Source organism: Marmota monax, unplaced genomic scaffold (genome assembly GCF_021218885.2).
Source record: "Marmota monax isolate L192 unplaced genomic scaffold, Marmota_monax_Labrador192_F-V1.1 WCK01_AAM20220418_F8-fsc00002, whole genome shotgun sequence".
NCBI classification, from domain to species: domain Eukaryota; kingdom Metazoa; phylum Chordata; class Mammalia; order Rodentia; family Sciuridae; genus Marmota; species Marmota monax.
The window spans coordinates 23,536,768-23,559,189 of NW_026693571.1; the positions used below are offsets into that span (position 1 = coordinate 23,536,768).

Genomic DNA, 22,422 nt, shown 5'->3' on the forward strand with positions numbered 1-22,422 from the left:
TTCGTCCATGGCTACAAATCAGAGAACACTTTGGTGTATCCATAGTGTGGAACTGGGGATCATACATTGGTCTTTTGTTAAATTTTGGCACACACACACAAACACATACTTAGGCACACAATTACATATGTGATAAAGAATTACATAAAGAATATAGTTTACAAATAAGAGATACTGATATATATATATATATATATATATATATATATATATATATATATGATGAAAAACATAATGTAAAGTTATACTTTATATTACACATTGAAACTTTTATGGTTATGATTGTAAAAAAATTCATAAAATGATTGTGTCTCATTCAAGGATGTTTAACAGAATGTCACTGGATATTATTACTTATCATTTGATGCATTAAAGATGGGAATCCTAAAGACAGGATTAGGTATATTATAGTTGGCTTATAAGTTTGCATTTTAGAGCTAGGTTAAAAGCTAAATCTTAAATTTCAAAACATGTTGATTTTGTTTTTGAAGGCTGTGGTCAGTCTGCTATACTTTCAGAAATATAACCATCATTATTAAGTCTCTAATTACATATTCATAGATGAAAAGGTAAAATGGATTCAGGTTTGGGCATGTCAAAAAGAAATTGAATTCCAAATTTATATTCTAAATTGCTGTTCTCTCCTTTTATCTGCAGTCCCTTGAGCCCAACACTTCACCTTAAATCAATCCTAAATCATCTTTAGAATAAATTTATCTTTGGTGATGCCTGTTCCTATTCTTATTACTTAAGCTGAGAAGAATTGTGATATGGTACTGTAAAAACTCTGCCAGCAGCTCAGATGTCCGGCAAAGCATCTTTTAAAGGACCTGTAAAATCTATTCTTTCATTGAATTTAGGCTTTTAAAATGTGTTTTCTTAAAGTATCCCTTTTATTTGTTTCATATCTCTTAGGGCACCTCTCTGACTCTGTTAAATATAAAACTATTACTCTTTTTATTCACAAGTAGTTTGAAGGAGTCAAGAAAATGTTATTTGTAACAGTTCTTATATTATTATTTTTTTTAAATATTTTTTTAGTTGTCAATGAACCTTTATTTTATTTATTTATTTCTACGCAGTGCTGAGAATTGAACCCAGGGCCTCACACATGCTAAGCAAGTGCTCCACCACTGTGCTACAACCATAACCCCAGCTCCTGTATTATAATCAGAAATTGGATTCATTCTTCATGTTCTTTAATTACTTTTAACCCTTTAAAATCCCATTTGGCACGGGAAAGGGTTTTCTGGCAAAAAGCAGGAAAAATAGGTGTTAACACAAATGATTTTCAGGAGCATATTGCATGCTTGTAGTTCATGGAATAACTGCTTAGCTCATTACAGTTCATTGAATGTTAATCAATTTATTTATATCTTAGCCTCATAGAATTGTTCTACAGGAACACAAATTACTCCCCATTATTGGTGGAATTTTAACTCTCTCAGCATGAAAGTTCAGCTTTTTCTTTCTTTTTTTCTTTCTTCTTTTGGTGGAAAATTTTGGTGATAAAATGAAAGAAAATGAACTCCTTGTCATGTTTTAAATCAGCAAGGGGAAATTCTCAAGTGGATATGACAGCACTCAGAGTGCTTGGCAATCCCTTTGTTAAGGACTGCCAATCATAATTAACAACAACAGAGATGTTGTTTGAACATAAATAAAAATTACACAGAGCCTCTCTGAGTTAATACCTGTAAGAACAGAATGTAGAAAGAAATTCGTCTTTATAGCCCAGTTAACCTGTCACTGGGAATTACTCCCTTTTTCCCTGTGTTCATTAATGTCAGTAAACAACAGAGCTAGCCAATATCATTTTTGTTATATACAAATTGAATGTGAAATATCAGATAACGTTACAAATGAATGGCTTTAGCTATTGCATTCCAAGTCTTGAATTCTTTTGGGTTTTGTGAATAAGACTTGGTAAATTTCATATATTTGATGTCTACACTATTAAAACGGGTGTCTTTTTGAGTTATTCTCTTATGCAAAGTTTTAAAGAGATAGACGCTCCTTCATCAGCAATCTCTCCTGTTGCCCAATTCAATACAGAAGACTGTCTCTTCTTTTTGTAGAAATGAGAAAGTTGTGATTCTCTATAACTGTGTAATCCATCTGGCAGTGGGAAGAACTTTGTTGTCTTCCAAACTATCCTTGAATTTAAAAACTCAAGTTGCTTCCCCTGTTCATTTTTATGCAATATCAGCAAGCTATTTTTGGTGTTCTACCACTTATAAAGATTTTCTATTCATCACTAGCATTGGTGAAACTATTCAATCTTTGAGAAAACTACTAAAATCAATTTTCCTTCTTTACCCTTTTAACTAATTTCATCTGCTTTTCTCATAAGAAATGGCTTATTTTGGTTGCAATTTGTCTAAGATTCATTGACATGGGGTAGAATACCCTTGCAATGACTCTCTTATTTAACACCACATTCAAACATCTATGATATGCATGGCACATAGTATACCCAAGGCATATTTGTTAAACCAAATATGTGAGAGTTATTCCTTATTTTCCTTTCAATCCTACTGATCCAGGAACACTGTTGATATCTAATGAATATTTGCTGATAAATTTGTATATGGTTGCTTCAAATATTTTACATGGCTATATATATATATATATATATATATATATATATATATATATATATATATATATATGAAATCAGACAAAATCATCTGAGGATAGCTCTTAATAGCAAACAAGTTACACCCAACCACATTTGTGAACAAGTCACTGAGGTTCTCTGTGGTCTAGTTGATATTAGGAGTCATGGGCAATAGCTGGGTGCAGTAGTGTACACCTGTAATCCCACATACTCAGGAGGCTGACATAGGAAGACAACATGTTTGAAGAAGTCTGGGAAACTTAGTGAGACCCTGTCTCAAAATAAAAAAAATAAAAATAACTGGGGATGTAGCTCAATGATAGAGTGTTTCTGCATTCAAGCCTTATTGAAAAAAGTACAAGACTGGAGATATAGCCCAACAGTTGCTTGGTGTGTACAAAGCCCTGGGTTCAATTCCCAGTACTGCAGCAGAGAATCATTTCTAATACACTAAACATAGGATATATGCAGAACTTAAACTCCAGTTTTTTTATGTGTGTTAATTTCAAGGAGATGCATGTAGACATGAAGAGATAAGGGAGGATATAAAATGACAACAAAACTTGTATAAAATTGGTCTCTCATTTGTGCATTTACAATCTAATTCACAAGCTCTAATGTTCCAGCTAAACAGATGTACTGAGTTTATCTCTATAATGGACCATACTGCTTTTGCACAGTTGAATTCCCTGAGCTGTTTTTGCAGAATGTTTTGAAGTTACAGATTTTTTTAAAGATCATGATTAGTAAACAACTCATATATTTAACATTTTTCTGCTTTTAGCTGTCCCTGAACTCTTTTTCAGAAATCTATCTGGTAACACATGAAATGCATCTTTATCCCTATTCAATCTGGTATAGTAGCTCAATAAAGATTGTAATTCTGAAATAACAGCTGTACTTCCTCTTAAGAGACTATATTTTTATTGGAAATTACCACTAACTCCAGCTCCTTTGCCTATGCAATGGACACTGCCACTGATTGATTCTCTTTTTCACAGGGCTTATGGGCCTTTTCCTAATTTATTTTTAATCAGAGCATAAAAATGTTCTCAGTATCTTTTAATGAATTCACCTTTTCATTGTTAGCAAGTGGAGGAATAGCAGCTTTTCAAAGATAAAGCAGTTAATCATATGCAATTCAACATTATCCATCATTATGAATTTGTATAAATACACAATCAACTTACAGGCTGTGCAGCTTATTTAAGGAAGCAGTTGGGATGCAAAGGTGCTTAACATATTTATAACTGTTGCTATCTGCTGCATGTTTATAGAACTAGGAAAAGCTTACTAACCATATGGATAATTCTATTTATCTTGTTTTGTGGTTGGTTGTACTCCAAAACTTACTGAAATTTGCCTACCTGGAAGAAGAATTCAGAAAGCCAATTCATACTCAAACCAACATCCTCAAAAATAATTCTTCAACCTATAGGAAACTTTATTTATGTTTTTCCACTCTAACTTATTATAAAAGATACTTGGTAGGGACATTACAAAAACTTCCTCTTTGGTTTATTGAGTTTCACGTCATTGGGGGGACAATTGTACTAACAGTTTTATTTTAGATTGTAATCTAATAAATATAATATTGCAGTTAACTCCATGTTTGATTTAGTTAAGTTTTTGGCATTCATTCATTCATTAAGCTGGTCATTATGTATTCATCAAACATCTAATGTATACAAGACACTGAAATGCAGGCAAGAGGACTATGAAGATAAATAGAATGTCTTGTACTTAAAAATTTCAAGTGAAGACAAATGAAGAAAAGATAATTACAGTGTGTCGATAAGTACTATAATAAATATATATTGAGAAGCCTAGAAGATAGTCCCGTGTCCCAGCAAAGACTTCTTGAAAGGAATGAGATCAAAGCAAGAGATGGAAAATGGACAGCAATTTGCCACAGAAAAACACAGTGTGGGAGCAGAAATAATGGGCTTTGGTCATAAAGCCATCCCAGGAATTCAAGGGGCAGAAACAAAGGTGGAGAAACAGAAAAGTCTTATTTTTACAGGACTAAAACCAATGTAGAGTAACTAGAGAATTACATGTGAGAAATGAGAATTAGGAGGTGAGAACTGAGCATGGATGGGAGCCTATGGTTTACATCTTAAAGAACTAAGGCCTTTTAAACTGTGAGTATTAAGGAGTTAAGGGAATATTTGAAAATGGAAATTATGCGGTCATATTTTCATGGCAGTGATCATGATTTGAGTATGGGTGCAAGCATGTCTGTCATATATTTGAAAGGGACAAAACTGGAAAAAGAAAAATCTGCAATGAGATTCCTATACTTCGGGTGAGAAATAAGGGCCTAATCTAGATAACAAACTAGACTCATCTTTCTAGGTGAGAGGAGATTTTCACTTCCAGAAATATTTAGGAGGTAAAATTCATAGGACTTGATTATAGTTGAACATGAGAGGTGAGAAAGAGGAAGAAAACAAAATATTTTAAAAGTCTCTGTGTATGTCTAAATGGTTGCTGAGGCCTCAACAGGAATAAGAATATGAGAGGCCAGGAAGTTTAAGTGTAAAATGAACTCAAGTTTGGGCATGATGAGAGTTGTATTCCTGTTGTATACAGAGAATGGTCTAGTTTACACTTAGTTACACAAATATGAAGTTCGAGATGGATAATATAGATTTTTGTGAGTCATCTGCATATGGGTGATTGTTAAAAGTATGCTCAAACAAATTGGAAAGCGAAGAAATGAAATGAGAACAGGTTAATTATATCTGACTTCAATATCTAGTCAATGCTTATATTTCTCAACATCTTCTGGAGAAATCAACTGCCATGCAGTGATTTCTATCCCAGGAAGAGAAATCACATGAACAGACTCACAAGTAGAAAAATGAAGCCCACATTTCACAGCATAAACCACCCAACATGCAAGTGCAGCACACAGGCTCCAGATGATTTCAGCCTTTCACCTAGTGGATGCCTCAGACATCATGGAGCAAAGACAAACCTTGGCTTCAATAACATGTTTACTGCTAAATCAAATGAACACCTTTCAAGCTCTAATCTTACTTAGTCCTTTGATATTATTAACAAATTCTCTATCTTTAAGTATTGCCTTTCTCTGGTAGGTGTACTACTGGGTTCTGATCTTTCCTTGCCTCCTTCCAAGGACTCCTATCAGTCACCACTGAGGGCTCCTCCACCCATTCCTTTCCTTAGGGCTTTATTCTATGCCTTTTCTGGACCAGTGGTCCTTAATAAGGAGTATTGATATCTGTCCAAATGATCTTATTCACTTTCATGGCTTCAATTATTTCCTATATGTTAGTATATATATATATATATATATATATATATATATCTCCTAGATATCTCTTTTGTATATCTGACAAATTTATCAAACCACTAACCAAGCACTAGAAATACCCTCTGGTTTGCACCAAAATTAATGTATCATCTGCTCTTTCATATCTTTTTTTTTGTTTGTTTTCTTCATTTCAGTAAATAAAATCAACATCCAATATACATACTTTCCTAACTCAGAAACATAGGATAAAACTTAATCTCCTTTTCCTCCTTCACTACCAATTCCCGTATCACGATATAGTTATTCAATTCTGTTGGCTCCATTTAATCAGTACCCTTCCCTTGAATTCCAATGCTACCATGCCACATTAACTCTTTACAGGGTTATTATAATAGTTTTCTATTTTTTCTCACATTCCACAGTGTTTTCCCCCAATCTATTCTCCACATTATAACCAGAATATTTCTGCAGTAAAAATCTGAGCATCCTTTTCCTGTATACCTTTAACTAACTGATCACTTCCCCAAAGATCAGTTTGAACTCCTAAGAACAAATATATCTTTGCCCTCAACTTTACAAACTCCCCTCAACATAATTTTATCCCAATGTCTCTTTCACGTCTTCGTCTAAAATTCTATCCCAACTATTTGTATCCCCTTTCCTCTACTAATGAATGAATTAAAAGTTCTGTGACAAATATATAGCTACATATAACATTGGGAGCCCTTATATGGAAGTGAGAGAGAGAAGGGGGAGGGGGGAATGCTTCCAAAGGCTTATAGGCCAGGTTAGAAGTGAGACAGTGGAGAGGAAGGATGTACACACATCATTGTTTGTTTTGGCATTGCTGGAGCTTGAATACAGGGCTCTTCACGTGATAGGCAAACGCTCTACCCTTGAGCCACATCTCTAGCCAAGACTAGCCTTTGATTAATTAAATGAGAATAGGCACAATGAAGTTTAATGAAAGATCCAACAGCAAGTGGAATCAAAAGTAAGGTGTTATTAAGAGCTATAAATATTAAGGTGAAATTGTCACAGGTCTCCGTTGAAACACATAACTCTCCTGTTCAATACACAAGTTGATCTTGCAAGAGACTACCGATTCCCTTATTATTTCATTCTCTATGAGGACAGTAGTCTCAAATAAAGAATGAAATAAATATTCCATTCTGAGAATCAAGGAATTAATCAGATGGGTTTAAAGAAGAGAGCAGATAGGATATTAAATAACGAAGCACAGGCATTCTTTAGAATATAATGAATTCATAGGTTAAATCATTAGTAAAGATTGTATATGAAAGTGAAAGATAAAATATACTACTTCTTATCAGACTCTAAAATTAGCCCAAGTCTTTTCACTGCTAATGAATATTTTCAGTTCCTGAAATAACATCACTGAACAAAGAAGAAGTCTTAACATCTCTCATACATCACTACTTTCTCTAGTGATAAGTAGTTTCATTGCAGTAAGGCTATTTCCTCAGAAAATCAGTTTGGGGAAGAAATTCTGATCTTGAGGTATCTTGTGAATCTTAACTCAGACATTCACTTTTGCCTTGTTGATAAAACTGAGCTTATACCAAAAGACAAAGCCATTATTGATGGAAACCTGCTGGGTTTGAGATCCACTAGGGGAGAATAGAAAATGTTCTTTTCTGAGCATTGCTTTGAGGACCCTTTAGAACTCTTATTGATGTCAGATACAGAATCATTCTAACTACATTGCATTTGAAACAACATGCTCCTTTTTTTTTAAATAACAAAAGGTAGTTTTTCTTCTTACCTTGCTGTACAAAGGATCCATACACAAACCACATGGAGTTGTAGAGTGTAGTAGATGCCATTGATCCCATTTGTAACCGTGGAGGATTAAGCCAGTTCAAGAGGTAGACCAGTAGACCCACCAGAAGGACTGTTCCAGCAATGCAGGCCCACAGAGAGAGATCAAACGGAGCCAGACAGGCAAACATATCCACAGTCTTTTCAGCCCTTCGGAGTAGAACCCCCACTGAGTAGTCCATGTAACGTGTTGTGAAGTCCACCACATTCTCACGGTCCGGGGTGATGGTTAAAGCAGAAATCCCTATGTCAGCTCTCTGAGAAATTGAAAGAAAAGGGAATATATTAGTAGTGTGAAAACAACTTGATTTGTACCTTCAGCTTGCCTTGAGGGAAAAAAAAAATAGATGCCTCAGGCAACACCTTGAGACTTTTTTATATAAACTGAAAACATATAGAGATTTCTCATGGAAGAGCTACGTGTGAATTTTGCATTTCTCACCACAAATCCTACCCCACCAGACGCAAACAAATTACCTTGTTCATATTATCAGTGCATGTGAAATCAGCAAATACCTCAGACTCAGGTAAAATATGAAGAAAATTGTCTTCTTTTCCTTGGATCATTTTATCAAAGCCATCATTGACACAGTAGAAAGAAAAACATACACAAGTATTCCAAGAAAATGCTTCCAAAATATTTACCATGTAGTTAACTTGTGAATTATTAGATAGGTTATTTAAAAGCTTCAATGTGACATTTTACCTTTGGTTTAAATATCTCTGAATAAAAATTTATATTATTGGGCTCTTTATATAATAGAGTTTGCTAGAGCTTTCACTGCATTGTTATATAGTGTCAGATGCCAGAGTCTCAACCAGAATTCTGTTGTATAAACTTCAAAAGCATTTCAATGACAATTAATGATTAAGAAGGCAGATAATTTTTCCTGGAGCTATAACCCCTTTTCTCAGTATGTGTCTCTTCAGAGTCTCAGTGATTGCACTTACAACTATAGCACATGCTATTTTAATTATTTAAAACTCATCACAGAATTTCAGTAAAGCACAGAATAAACGACTTCACATTTACATTCTATGATATAAGAATATATATTTAAATATCTAAAAGATGCATCTTGAAATAATAATCTGTGGCTGTGATTAAAGCTGTGGGAAGCCCCCTTCCAGACAAATAAAAACACTAGTAAGTTACATGTTGAAGTTTCTAGTTATTTTTCTTTCTTATGTTTTATGAAAAAGAGTAGAAATTTATTTTATAGCTTTTGAAGATCAAGAAAAATGTAAAGAAAAGTAACATGCCAAGTGTCATAATAAACCAACTTAAGATTCATCTGGTCTTGGAAATAATAATTCTCTTAATGTTATAGCTCAAATTAAACAGTGAGTGGTGTATGCAAAGCTCAGTGCTAAGTATTCAAATGTTTTTTCACTGAATTCTTACAATGAGCTATAAATTATGTATTCTCTCCATTTTGTAGGCTGAGATACTAAAAATTGGAGAAATTAAATTATCTGTTCAATTCTCAGTAAACACAGAGGTGAATTAAAGTGGTTTTCTTACTTGGAAGATTGTATTCATGACTGTTTTATCATATGGCAAGATATCATTCATTTTCCAAAAGACCCATATTGGAGGAGGTCAATGTAACAAGTTTCAGGATAAATTTTTTTCTTATGAGAGATTGAAATTTTGCCTTAAAAAAATGAACTTCTTAATTGCTGTAAGGCCATATTTATATATGAACTACAAGTTCAGAATTACTAAATAAATTGGTATTAAGCTTACTAATTCTACATGAAAATTGGATTTGTAGAAAAATAATTAATATTATTTCCAAACTCACATTTTATGTTTTTATAGCTACATAGTGGGAATTGGGTCTTTTCAGAATGAATATGGTACCTGGATATTTAGCTTTCCACTCCTGTCTCTTCTGAGCTTCAATTTATCTATTTGTGAAATTAATGTAACTGTTCAGCAACACTATTGTGAACTGATTCATTTATCTTGATCTTAATGGCAAATAAATAACTCTCCAAGATTCAATTAGGCTCTCAGAAGGTGCATTTACTTTTTTCAGGATGGTAAAGTACTATGGATCAGTAATTTACTAATTGGTGCACTAGTGACCCAAAGCATTTAATGACTCAATCCAAAGTCAAAAACTTCTACATAAGGAGGAATTTACTGACATGTGGATTAAATATTTGTAAAATGTTTGTAAATATTTTGCTAACAACTAATTGTTCTATATTTAAGTGATTATACCATGGAACATTTCCTCCATTGATTTTAGTAATGGATAATGCATATTTCTAGGTATCATAAAGTGAATTTCTATAAGGTAAGAAAAATAACTAGAGATTTATTCATTTACTGAGGAAAAAAAGAAAAGTTTATGTTGTTTACACTTAATTATTATTATGGTTTGGATGTAAGGTGTCCCCCAAAGCTCATGTGTGAGACAATGCAAGAAGGTTCAGAGGCAAAATGATTGGATTATGAGTGCCTTAACCCAGTCAGTGAATTTATCCTCTGACAGGGATTAACTGAGTGGTAACTGAAGGTAGGTAGGGTGTGGCTGGAGGAAGTAAGCATTGGGGACATGGCTTTGGGGTACATATTTTGTATATTGCTAGTAGAGTCTCTCTCTCTGCTTTCTGACCATCATGTGAGCCACTTCCCTCTCCCACACTCTTCCACCATGTTGTTCAGCTTCACCTCAAGCCCCAAGGAATGGAGCCCACTGTCTATGGACTTAGACCTCTGAAACCAGGAGCCTTTAAATAAACTTTTCCTCCTCTGCAATTGTTCTGGTCGGGTCTTTTAGTTATAGCAGTGAAAAAGCTGACTACAATAATTATTAATAAATGTAACAAGTTAGTTGCCATTTATCTACAGAGAAATTCTAAATTCAAGATCACATTCAGCTCCAATATTCTCAAGGAAAAATTGCCACCCTCCCTGTGGAGGGTATATCAGAATCATATAATAAACTTTTTTAAACTTCATACACGCACGCGCACACACACACACACACACACAACATAAACACACATTTTCCTGTCTCCGAGGTTTGCATATACCTTCCTAAGGAGGTGCCTCACTTATAACTTTCAAAATCAATGATATAGCAGACACTTCTGACTGAAATGAATATGATCATCCTTACTCTAATAGAGATCTATACTAGAGCACGCATGCGTGCGCGCACACACACACAGCCAAAGGAATACAGATTCAGAAGGATGACCCTAAAACTTCCTACATATTTATGAACATAATCAGAAGTTATCAGAGATGATGGCTCATTCTTACCTGTCTTACTTATTGAGCTACTTAGACAACATGCTTGTCCACTTTCTATAATGATTTTCAAATCTTCACCCTCAAGAAACCTTTAATCTTCTCATCACCCACACCAACTTTCAGAAGATGACCTACACTGCTATGTGATAGGCAACACAGAAGATCTAAGATTAAAATTCCCACTGATTTCTACCTCTCCACCTATGCTCCATACCAACCTATTCTTTTCAAACACCTTTTTACAAAAGAGGGACTGTCCTCTTTTCTATTTAAGGCCTACCCTCATCAGTAAACTTATCAACTGATTTATCAACTGATCTTTTATTTCAGATACTTAAATTCCTCTTCATGTATTAAACATCATCCTATGGGCTGTATATTCCCAAAGAGTTAACTCTTTCTCATTAAAACAAAGGGGAGAAAAGCCCTTCATTCAATTCCCTATCACTTCTGACTCCCAGTGAATATGGTTTCTTTTCTTTTCTTTTTTTTTCTTCAGAGTTAGTTTTCTCTGAAAATTTGTCTCCATTTTCACACATCCAAGTCACTCTGACAACAAACACTTTTGTACCCCATATTATTGGACAGTCTTACTCATGGAAACAGAGCTTTTGAATCTTTGCATTGCCAAATCAAGTGGAGGCAATTCAGTGCTCATCTTATGAGCCCTTTCCATAGTATTTGACATTGACGATTGCTTTTCCCTGGAGATTTATGACATGATGTAAATCTCCTTCTCAATTCTTCTTTCAAAGTCATTAGTAGTATCCTCTGGACTTAGGCCTACACCCTTTTCTCATTTGAGACCCTCTGCTGAGACAATCCATCCCTATCTGTTACTTCCATTGTCCTCCTCTGTATACCTTATTTATAAATTTTAATTTCTAGATCTGTATCTGAGCTTTGGACTCTATATGTGTTTATTCAACCACATATTTTCCATTTCTCTTAAAATCTCTCAAACATACCTCATATTTTACATGGCCATGACCATACTCATGATATTCAGTGCCAATCAGTCCTCTTTCAATGTCTTCTACTTCAATAAATGACATCTTCTTATATAGGTCATTAAGTTTTGTGGTCTCACTATCTTCCCCAGCCTTATTACCTTCTGAAAATACCCAAATCCATTCTCTGTTTTATTATCTCTAGTTCTCATCATTGATTTCCTGGGCTGCATTTTACCATGGGTCTACATGAAATCAACCTTTCTTCCTCTCCATTGTCTCTACTACAGACAAAGTTATCTTTCTGTGGAGCAAATCTGATCCTGTCCTGCCAACACTTTTAAGATTTTCAGTGGATTTACATTGTTCTGTGGAAAAGGAAAAGATCTTTATATCTCTACACATATTTAAATAGAGTAACTCCCTCCAACAAATTCTTAGTGTGCCATTTTCTTCCTGGCACTTCTTCTAGATGCATTATATATGCCAAATACTTAATGTGAAATAATTATTTAAATTTTGTTTAAGACTAGCACTAAAACTAAAATATGAATAAGTTTAATTTTTTTTACAATCTCAGTAGAGACTTTGTTTCAATATGTTTTAATTAGTTATACATGACAGAATGCATTTTGACACATTTTATACAAATTGAGCACAACTTTTCATTCCTCTGGCTGTACATGGTGCGGAGTCACGCTGGTCACTCAATCATATATGCACATAGGGTAATAATATCCATCTAATTCCACAATCCTTCCCACCCTCCCTGCCCTTTCCCTTTCCCTCATTCTCCTCTGCCAGATCCAAATTTCCTCCATTGTTCCCTACTCCCATCCCCCATTACGGATCAGCATCCACTTATCAGAGAAAACATCCAGGCTTTAGTTTTTTGGATTTGGCTTATTTAGCTTAGCACAATATTCTTTAGCTCCATCCTTCTGCCTGCTAATGCCATAATTTCATTATTCTTTAAGGCTGAGTAATAGTCCATTGTGTAAATTTACTTTCAAAACTACTCTAATTATATAGTTATATATTTTCTTTGGAAGGAAATATAAAATTTGCGTTTTCTCAATTCATAAAAAGGAGGTAGATGGATAATAAAATGGGGCCTGACTAACAAGTAAATTATCTTGAATATTAGAAGATTAACTTAAGCTGAAAACAAGCTCTAAATTTGTTTGAAATAAATTAACAGATCAAACAAATAATTATCTAATTAATTTACAGTGGTAAGAACATTAATAACCCTAATAGTTACATATTTATATAAAGCTTACTATATAACAGTGCCATGTTATATATTTTGCATAGAGTGCTTTACTTAATATATAACAAGTCCAATTAATTCTTTCCAAGATAAACAGTTTACATTTGAAACATACTAGTTATTATAAAGCTTTTATTGCATAATAAATTAATGTCTACTTCCCTTTACCATCTATTAAATATTTTAATTATGTCACCCATACATCATATTTTTAATCTGAATATATCAGTCCTATGATAAGCTTTAAAATACATTAAGAATACTATCATATATCCTATTTGAAGATTTTTTTCAAAACAAAAAATAATTTGTTAAGGTTTTTGTCTGTTCAATTAGTTTTTCTATAACATGATTTACATACCCCTCAAAATATTGGTCATTCTTCAATGAACATACTTTAAATTGTAAATGTTTATCCCCTTGGCATAGATAACATAGTTTACAAAAAATGAAATTGGGGCCTGAATCATTATTAAGTGAAATACAACAGGGCCTAAACTTTGGAAAAATGAAATTTTAAAACAACCTAAAAGGAAACACTAACAAAACTAGAAGTATTCATAAGTCCTATGCAAATGATTTTGAAGAAAATGTTGGATTTTATTGTCTCTTAACAACTTCATTCTTTGCATCTGTTGCATCCTTCACATCTGTCTATAATATTTTGAATCTTTATCTGTTGTTCATCCTGTCAAATTTTTCCTCCTAGATTTGAGTCATTTGAAAGTTTGAAGAGCAGATCTTTCATTCTTCATCCACATTAGTAGTTAATGAAATTACCGAAAAGTATTCTGGCAAGTTCATACTGAGGCAATGTGCCTATAAAGTTATATCCACTTTGACAATGACCACTAGTTAACACTCCATATATGTATTTTAATCCCCGATGAATATTCTTTACCATACCATCATCAAATGAAATTTCTCCATATGGCTTTTAAATGCTTTGTAAAAGTTATTATTGAACTCAAAATACACGAGGAATCAATTATTCAACTTCTCATCAATAGCTAATGCTGTCAAAAAGGAAAATTAACTGCTTATTTTTATCATCTACAACACATCTGATTAATGATCTATTCTTTAGTTTTTTTATCTTGGAATAAAAAACTTGCTGCCACATAGGAATGAACATACATATTTTTAAAATTTGAATATACCAATCTCGAACTATTTAACACTTCTCTTTCTGTGTTTTGAACATAAACCTATAATAATACATGTATCATATGAGGAAATGCATTTATTTCCCTAGGATTCATTCATCTGGATCTGAGAATCTGAACTCATGAAAAGGACCTATCATGAACTTGAACTCCTTAAAAGTTTTCCTTATCATTTCCTACTTTAAATATTTTCTTTTTAACACAAAATAGAAGCAAAATTGTTTTGAAGAGTTTTGGTGAATATTTTGCCTCTTGAGCTTATGAAATGATGTATTTTCTTCTCTTGCTCTTCAAGAGAATAAGCTTTCATAGAGTTTTTATTGATAGCTTTAATAATTGTTATTTGATATTCTTTAACCTTCAAATAGTGTCACACTGTAAAGATTCCAGGTTCTTTTGGGATAGGGAACACGCTGAAGAAAGGAAAGGTGGAGAGAGATGGAAGAGGAAAGGTTGAAAGAAAGGAGAATGGGAAGAAAGAAGGAAGAAAGGAAGTAATGAGAGAAGGAGGAACAAAGGAAAGAAGGGAAGAAGAAGGTACATAAGTCCTACATCTGCCAATGAACTATGACCATGGGCTAAACTCAACCTTTTAGATCACTTATTTGTATAATGAAATTCTAATGTCAAAATTGTTTTTTAGGACCTTAGTATGTGATCCTTCTATGCTTAGTACTATAGGAGTATAAATACTTTGTCTAAATTCTGACTGTATATTTTAATACTTTTCTAAGTAAACATAGCATGGGCCTAAGTTATTACCATTCATAGGAGAAACTAAAATAATATCTTATGGGAAAGAGAAAAAAAATAATCAAATTGTCAAACCATAAATCATTAAGCTTATACAAGTCAAGATTTTATGTATTTCTTTGAAGGAAAAATAGACATTTTTTAATACATCATTTTTATATGTTATTATTTCAGCTTCAATTAAAAATACAACACAGTATCCATTAATTTTCCAATATCTGCTAGAAATGAATAACTCTGTAGGCACAACAAATGAAAGTGTCACTGAAATAATTTCTATTCTGACATCAAGATCACATTTAATAGTTCAGAAAATGTTTACTTTTACATTTTTATGTAAGGTATTTGTGAGCCCATTGAATGAATAGCATTAATATGCTTATAGCTCAGCACCTGGTAAGGTATTTAACCAGTACTATACCTACAAACAATCTATTTTGTTACTAAATTGTTAATATTATTTAAAACTCACATAGTGCTTACTGTGCAGCGAATATTTTTCAATGATTAATTCAATTTATCTTTAAAATCAGCTTCTGAATTAAAAATTACCATCACCATTTCACAAATAAGAAAAGTGAGACAGACTAATTAGGTAACTTGCTTAAAGCCATATAGTTTAGAAGTGATAGTGTCAGGACTCCAACCTAGGCATGTATCTCCATATCTCCAGAATAAATATGATGGAGACATATTCTACTTCTCCCAGTAATTAGCCTACTACTTCAGTATTGTTCTAGAAAAATCCATAGTTTGTTTCTAGATTTGAAATGACTCCTTCAATATATACTTAATCATATATGCACATACATATATACACACCATGTTGGGATTTCTATTGTTTTATTGGTATATCTGCATAACTTTAATAATTTTACCTTAATATCTACAACACAAAAAATTCTTCTTATTTTATTGTTTTTTCATCTTTGGAATTTTTTTTTACAGTAAAACCACTTCAGCAATATCTTTAGATGTATTTTATTTATTTATTTTTATTTTAAGACAGGGTCTCACTAAGTTTCTTAGGGCTTCTCTAAGTTGCTGAGGCTAGCTTTGAACTCATGATCCTTCTGCTTCAGTGTTTGGAGTAGCTGGGATTATAGTTGTGCCCCACCATACTCAGAGTATATCTTCAGATGTATTTTAAAACATTTTCATAAATTCATGAAGTCCTTTGGGTTCCTGAGTTGATTCAAAGATAAGTTATGCTCTAGTGAGAACATTTTAATAGTCTTTGGGTCTAACATCATACCTTCCCATTTATTCTTGTCTATTTACTCAAGTCTAACATTCCCTTTTTTATTATAGCTATTTATGGCTTTTATGATTCTATATACTGTTTAGTTTTTGCAGTACAGGAGACTGAACCCAGGGCCTTCCACATGCTAGGTAAATGCTCTGCCACTGAGCTAGATCCCCAGCCCTTCCTATTTTTTTTGAGACAGATTCTTGCTAAGTTTCCCAGGCTGGCCTCCAACTTGGAATCCTCCTGCCTCAACCTCTAGAGTAGCTGGGATTACAGGGTGAGCCACAATGGCTGGCAATTCTGTATACTTTTAACTGGTCAAAATATGAAAATTTCTAATTAAAGTTAATAGTTTTTAAGCTAGTTCTCTGATTTTATTTAGATCATTTAAATATCATATTTCCTGAAAATAATGTTAATTCTAACTCCTATTGGAATAATTTTTCCACTTGCTCTTTTTCTTTTATTATAATATGAATATAGGTCAAAAAATTAAGTAATTAGATTGTGACTGATATCATTATCCTCTTCCTAGATTTAATAGCAATGTCTTTAAATGTTTGGCCATTAAGTAAGAGATTGGTTGTTCTGAGATAGAAAATTGCCATTCCAAATCTCATTTTTTTAAAAAACTGAGATTTAAAATTGAAAATTTAAAGTATTTTCAATTTTCACTGCCATTTTAATTGATAGAAAATTTTAAGACTATGAAACACTTTTTAAAAATTTGTTATAGATTTTGGTAAGTTCTATTTTTATTCCCACTAATTTTTAAAAATTTTAATGTGTTTTTATTTTTCCTTTCTCTCAAGAGCTAAGAGAAGATGTTTTTAAATTTCAGATGAAAGTCATTATTTACTTTTGCTTTTAATTTCTAGTTTTATTACATTTGGATCCATCAAAGAACATTGTTTGCAATATATGTCCTCAATGGAACTTCAGGGGATTTTCTTCGAGCTCTAACACATGGTTGACTTGTCAATGCAGCATGTGTGCTAAAGAAAATGGTATGCTTTCTGGGTGTAGCAGTTTATCTATATACAAGGGACACATCTTATTTAATCTACTATTTGTATTGTTTTTTATTCTGTGACATTTGTTAAATTTACTGTGTTTTTCTATGTGGTTTGTCTTTGCTTACTTTTTTCTTTAGGTATTTAGAAATATTTGTGATTTTATGATTGTGCTTTCATTCATATTTATACTTTTCATAATGCTTTTACTCCCTCTGTTTTTCCACTTAATCTTTCACTCACTTTTTTTCAATTTTAAATGAAATCTATGATCTGCACTTGTTCCCTAATCTAAATAACAATATCCTGTTTTCCCTTCTTTGCTCCCTTTCTTCCCTTTTTAAAATATCAAAAAAATACAATATAGAAAATGTTTAAAAAATACAATATAGAAAATGTTAAAAAAATATATCATTCTTTCATTGTTAGAATATGCAATGATTCCATATTACTATTTAACCCAGTTCTCCAACCATGACTAATATTAAATACTTACTATTGGTCATTTTGACAGTTTCTCCTATTATATCTTGGGTAAGTGAAGCTTACTCTCAAGTTCACAAGTCCACTTTTATGTTGCTTTTAAATATATTTGTATTTTTAAAACCAGTTTTTCCTTGGCCATGAGGGAGAGTTGAGCTGGATATAAAATATCTGGCTCAAATCTTCTCAAACAATTTCTCCATTGCTGGCCTGCTTTGTATATTGTTTTTTAGAAGGCTGATACTTGTTTGTTTTACCACTAAAAGAATTTAATCTTTTTGCTCTGAGCTTTGAGGACATTTTTCTTCTCCTTTTTTGTTTGTTTGTTTGTCTTTTAAGTCCAATAATTACTAAGATGTATCTCAGATCTTATTGTCCTAGATCAGTTTTTCTAGGAACACAATGGGCCCATTCACTAAATATACAGCCACATACAACATCATGATATTTTGGTCAAAAATGGACTGCAAATAGATCAGTTGTCTAATAAAATTATAATGGAGCTGAAAATTTCCTTTCACTTAGGGACACTGGAGCCATCCTGATTTTGTAGTGTAATAAGTGACTCGTGTTTGTGGTGATGCTGATGTAAATAAATCTACTGTACTACTGTATAGTTTTATAAAAGTATAGCACATAGAATTACATTGAGTATATAATCTATTTATTAAAGTCAAGTTTACTGTAAAGGCAATGCTTTGTCACCCCAGAAGCAGCCTCATGCATCTTGTATTGCCCCACCTCTTCACTGCAACATTTTCTTTGAGCTTCATTCAATCTCATGTTGTTTTGTTCATCATGGCCCTAGGAGCACTGGCTACTCTCTCTTCTGCCTCTCCTTCTCTCCCTCATCCCACAGGCTACCTGTGGAGTAGGCTCTTATGTCTCTGTCTAATGACACTTTGTTCTACTTGAACAATGACAAAATTGCCTGAGAATGTATTTCTCAAACATATTACTTCTGTTAAGTGTCACATGGCTGTATCTAAGTTTTCTTTAATTTTCTAAAAATTTCTTTATAATTTTAATAGTATTCATTTCATTCATTTAAAATGCATGTGGCTACCATTATTCTCTACCAACTTGATCTCCTCAAATGATACTCATTTTTAGTCATTTTTGTTATAATTACAGACTTTTTATCCTTTTTATTAATTACTCAAAAAATCAGAATATCATGTTCTTGATAAATATTTTATTCTTGAAATAAATAATATTTAGTAATCTTTTAACATGTTGTAATATATGGTGGATCAAATATGAAAGTATAGATGTATTTTAAGTGTTATGGTTTGAATGTGAGTTATCCCCCAAAAGCTCATGTGTGAGACAATGCAAGAAGGTTCAGAGGAAAAATGATTCAGTTATAAAGGAACCTTCACCCAATCAGTGAATTAATCTGCTGATAAGGATAAACTGGTAACTGAAGTGGTAGGGTGTGGCTGGAGGAGGTGGGAATTGGGGTGTGGCTTGGGGGTATATATTTGTATCTGAGAGTGGAAACCTTTCTCTTTGCTTTTTGATCCTCATGTGAACTGTTTCCAGCTGCCACACTCTTCCTGAGACATCTGAAACTATTAGTCCCCAAATAAACTTTCCTCTTCTATAATTGTTCTGGTCAGGTCCTTTAAACATAGCAGCAAAACTGACTAAAACATTGAGGTTTGTGAATATTCACGTTCACATGTGATACTGGATATTGTTACATTTTTGCAACACCTTTTTGCATGTGGTATCCTTGCCAGTCTTTTGGGGGGGGTATTACTCTAATATTACAAAATTAATTTGAGAACTCTTATGAAATGTCGTAATGATATGGCTGATTTTTTTTCCTGAAAGGAATGAAGAAAAGAGAATAACGCTATTAATTTGTTTGAAAATCAATGTGCATTTTGGTATATTTGAAATATGTATAAATTTTTCTTTCTCTTTTTGAGCCAATTTTAATGATGGGATATTTTCTAATAATTTATTTCTTAATATTTTTTTCAAATTAATTAGCATAGTGATATTATGCTGCCATGCTTGTGGAAATTTTCTTTCATTGCAGCATATGCATTTTCTTAATGTTATTTAAGCATTCTGTTCTCTTAAATCATAATTTGCAGGGGTTGTTTTTGTTTTACAATTTTTCCAAAACAACTGGGCTTTTCTCCTTTAATCAATCCTATTGATTTATAAATGACAAATTAAAGATATTTGATATGTTTTAACTTAAATTTCATAGCTTTCTTTAAATTTTATTAATAATTATTTTGTTTATTCAGTGGAACACTAAGTTCATCATTTATAATTTAATAATTGAGAACAGTTTAAAGATGCATGTGTTTCTCTAAGTTTTGAGAACGATTTACATGTAATGGTTTTGTTCATTGTTTTCTAAATATTATATACTTTAGTTTTCTAATTTCTTTGCTAGAAGAATAGTTTAGGAAATTTTTTTCTTTTGTTGTTGTTCTTAATTTGTTATTTATTATTTCCAAGTGGGCTAATATTTGTCTTTGTTTTAAAATGTTGTTATACATTTTTGCTTCATTAAATTTTGCCCAGGTAATCTTTCTGGTATTATTTATGGTAAATAGTTATTATGGAGTTTGGTAGTTGCATATCATCACTTTTAAAAATTAACCTGTTGGCTTTCACTAACTGTAGTATAAATATGTATTGAAGGAATCAATATTAACTATACTGTTTAAATTTCATTAAATAAACTTGAAACATTTCATCCTTATAACCTCTTGTGTCTACTCACAAATTTATGATTTCAAATGTAACTTTCAAATGTATTTATTTTGCTCAGAGTTTTAAAATACTTCAGTCAACATTCAAAATTTGAAGATGCTACAGGAGAATCCCATATTAAAATTTCATGTGAAACTGGGTGTGGTGGCAAATGTTTGTAATCCCAGCAGCTTGGAAGGCTGAGGCAGAAGGATTGCAAGTTCAAGGACAGTGTCAGCAATTTAGTGAGGTCTCAAGCAACTTATTTTCTCAAAATAAAAATAAGGACTGGGATTTAGGTCAGTGTGTTAAGTGCCCTTGTGTTTAATCCCTAGTACCCCAAAAAATTCCTTGTGAAAAATATTGGAATATGTGGCAACAATTTGCTAAATCTGAGAGGCAGTGCCACTATGGAAAGTTTACTTTAGCCCTCATCATTCAAGCATAATGTGTGCATTAGTACCTATACCTATACTTTTGTATCATAACTCCCTGGTCTCTATTAGTTACTTAAACTTATACCCTCTACTTTATTACCCAAACTGATTAGTATGGTAGATAACAAAAAGCACCCACAAAGTTCTTACCATATGTCTTCCTCCTTGTAAGATGACGGCCATCAAATAATGTAGTATTTTCTCTAGTCTTTCAACTGGACCTTAGCCAGTGACTTGCTTTGGCCATTGAAGAGAAGCAATACATTTTAATACAGCCTTGAAAATACTACACAAAGCTTGATAGATATATATTTCTGTGATACGAACTCTAGAGCCCTCATTTGCTTACCGGGGAGTGAGAATCTACAGAGAAGATAACAGAAGTGCTACTGCTCCACAAGAACAAATTGGCCATGCTTTGTCTTGAGTTCATATCCTGCTCTTATCTGCATCATTCATTATCCATCTAAACTAGGGCAATTTTTTAAGGTCATCTGAAAAATCTACAATTTCTTAAGAGTGTTCCTTCCTAAAATTTGACTACGTTAGGTTCATGTAGGTCATGCTTTTTAAATTTAGAGTACTGTTTTAAATTTTCCTCTATTGTTATATTTATTTGGTCATATCTTTTCAGATCTAAAAAGGGGAATACAGATGCTGTGTTTGCTTCAACATTTAAGTGAATACAAATCACAAAATTCCTAAACTTTCTATAATCGACAGCATAAAAATGTCTTCAAAGCACAGTAGAAACATAAAGAAGAAAAATATTTCGGCAGGGCTCAAACATTTGGATCACATTGTCCCTCAAAGGTGGGGCTACAGGGAGGTATTAGAAACTTTAAGAGGTGGGGCCTAGTGGGAGGTCTTTAGGTCACTGGAGGCCTTCTAGTAGAGGGGACCATGGGACTCCAGTCTCCTTTTCCTTTTCACTCTCTGGTTGGGAAAGGAGGAATCCTGCTCTGTGTTACATTCTTACCATGCTGTGTTACCACAGGCCCAAAGCAAGAGGGCCAAATTATCATGGACTACAATACCCAAACTATGAGCAAAAATAAACCTTCTCTCCACTAAACTGATTTATCTCAGGTATTTGTTACAGTAACAGAAACCTGACCAACACATGTGAAATGTCAGTGAATATTAGAGAACTTATAAAGTTTTACGTTTTTCAAGTTTTAGCTGTTAAAAAAATATGGGAAAATAAGTTTTCTGTCTTGGAATCTCAGTGAAATGTGTGAACCTGCCAGGTAAGATAAACCATACAAGGCCATTTAGGACAAGATGGAAGCTGGGTTTCCATCAAGACAAAATATAACTGAAAAATTTTTAGATATCTCAAAATTGGTTTAATAAGT

At 32.9% G+C, this 22,422-nt stretch overlaps 1 protein-coding gene across 1 annotated transcript in view; it reads right to left on the bottom strand.

The window, feature by feature from the left end:
* The window catches only part of Grid2 (glutamate ionotropic receptor delta type subunit 2), a 1,437,644-nt gene that overhangs the window by 297,295 nt on the left and 1,117,927 nt on the right, over positions 1–22,422 (bottom strand). The window contains exon 11 of the mRNA XM_046459106.2: positions 7,690–8,002. Within this exon, the coding sequence (XP_046315062.1) occupies positions 7,690–8,002 (313 nt within the window). The remainder of the gene's footprint in view (positions 1–7,689; positions 8,003–22,422) is intronic.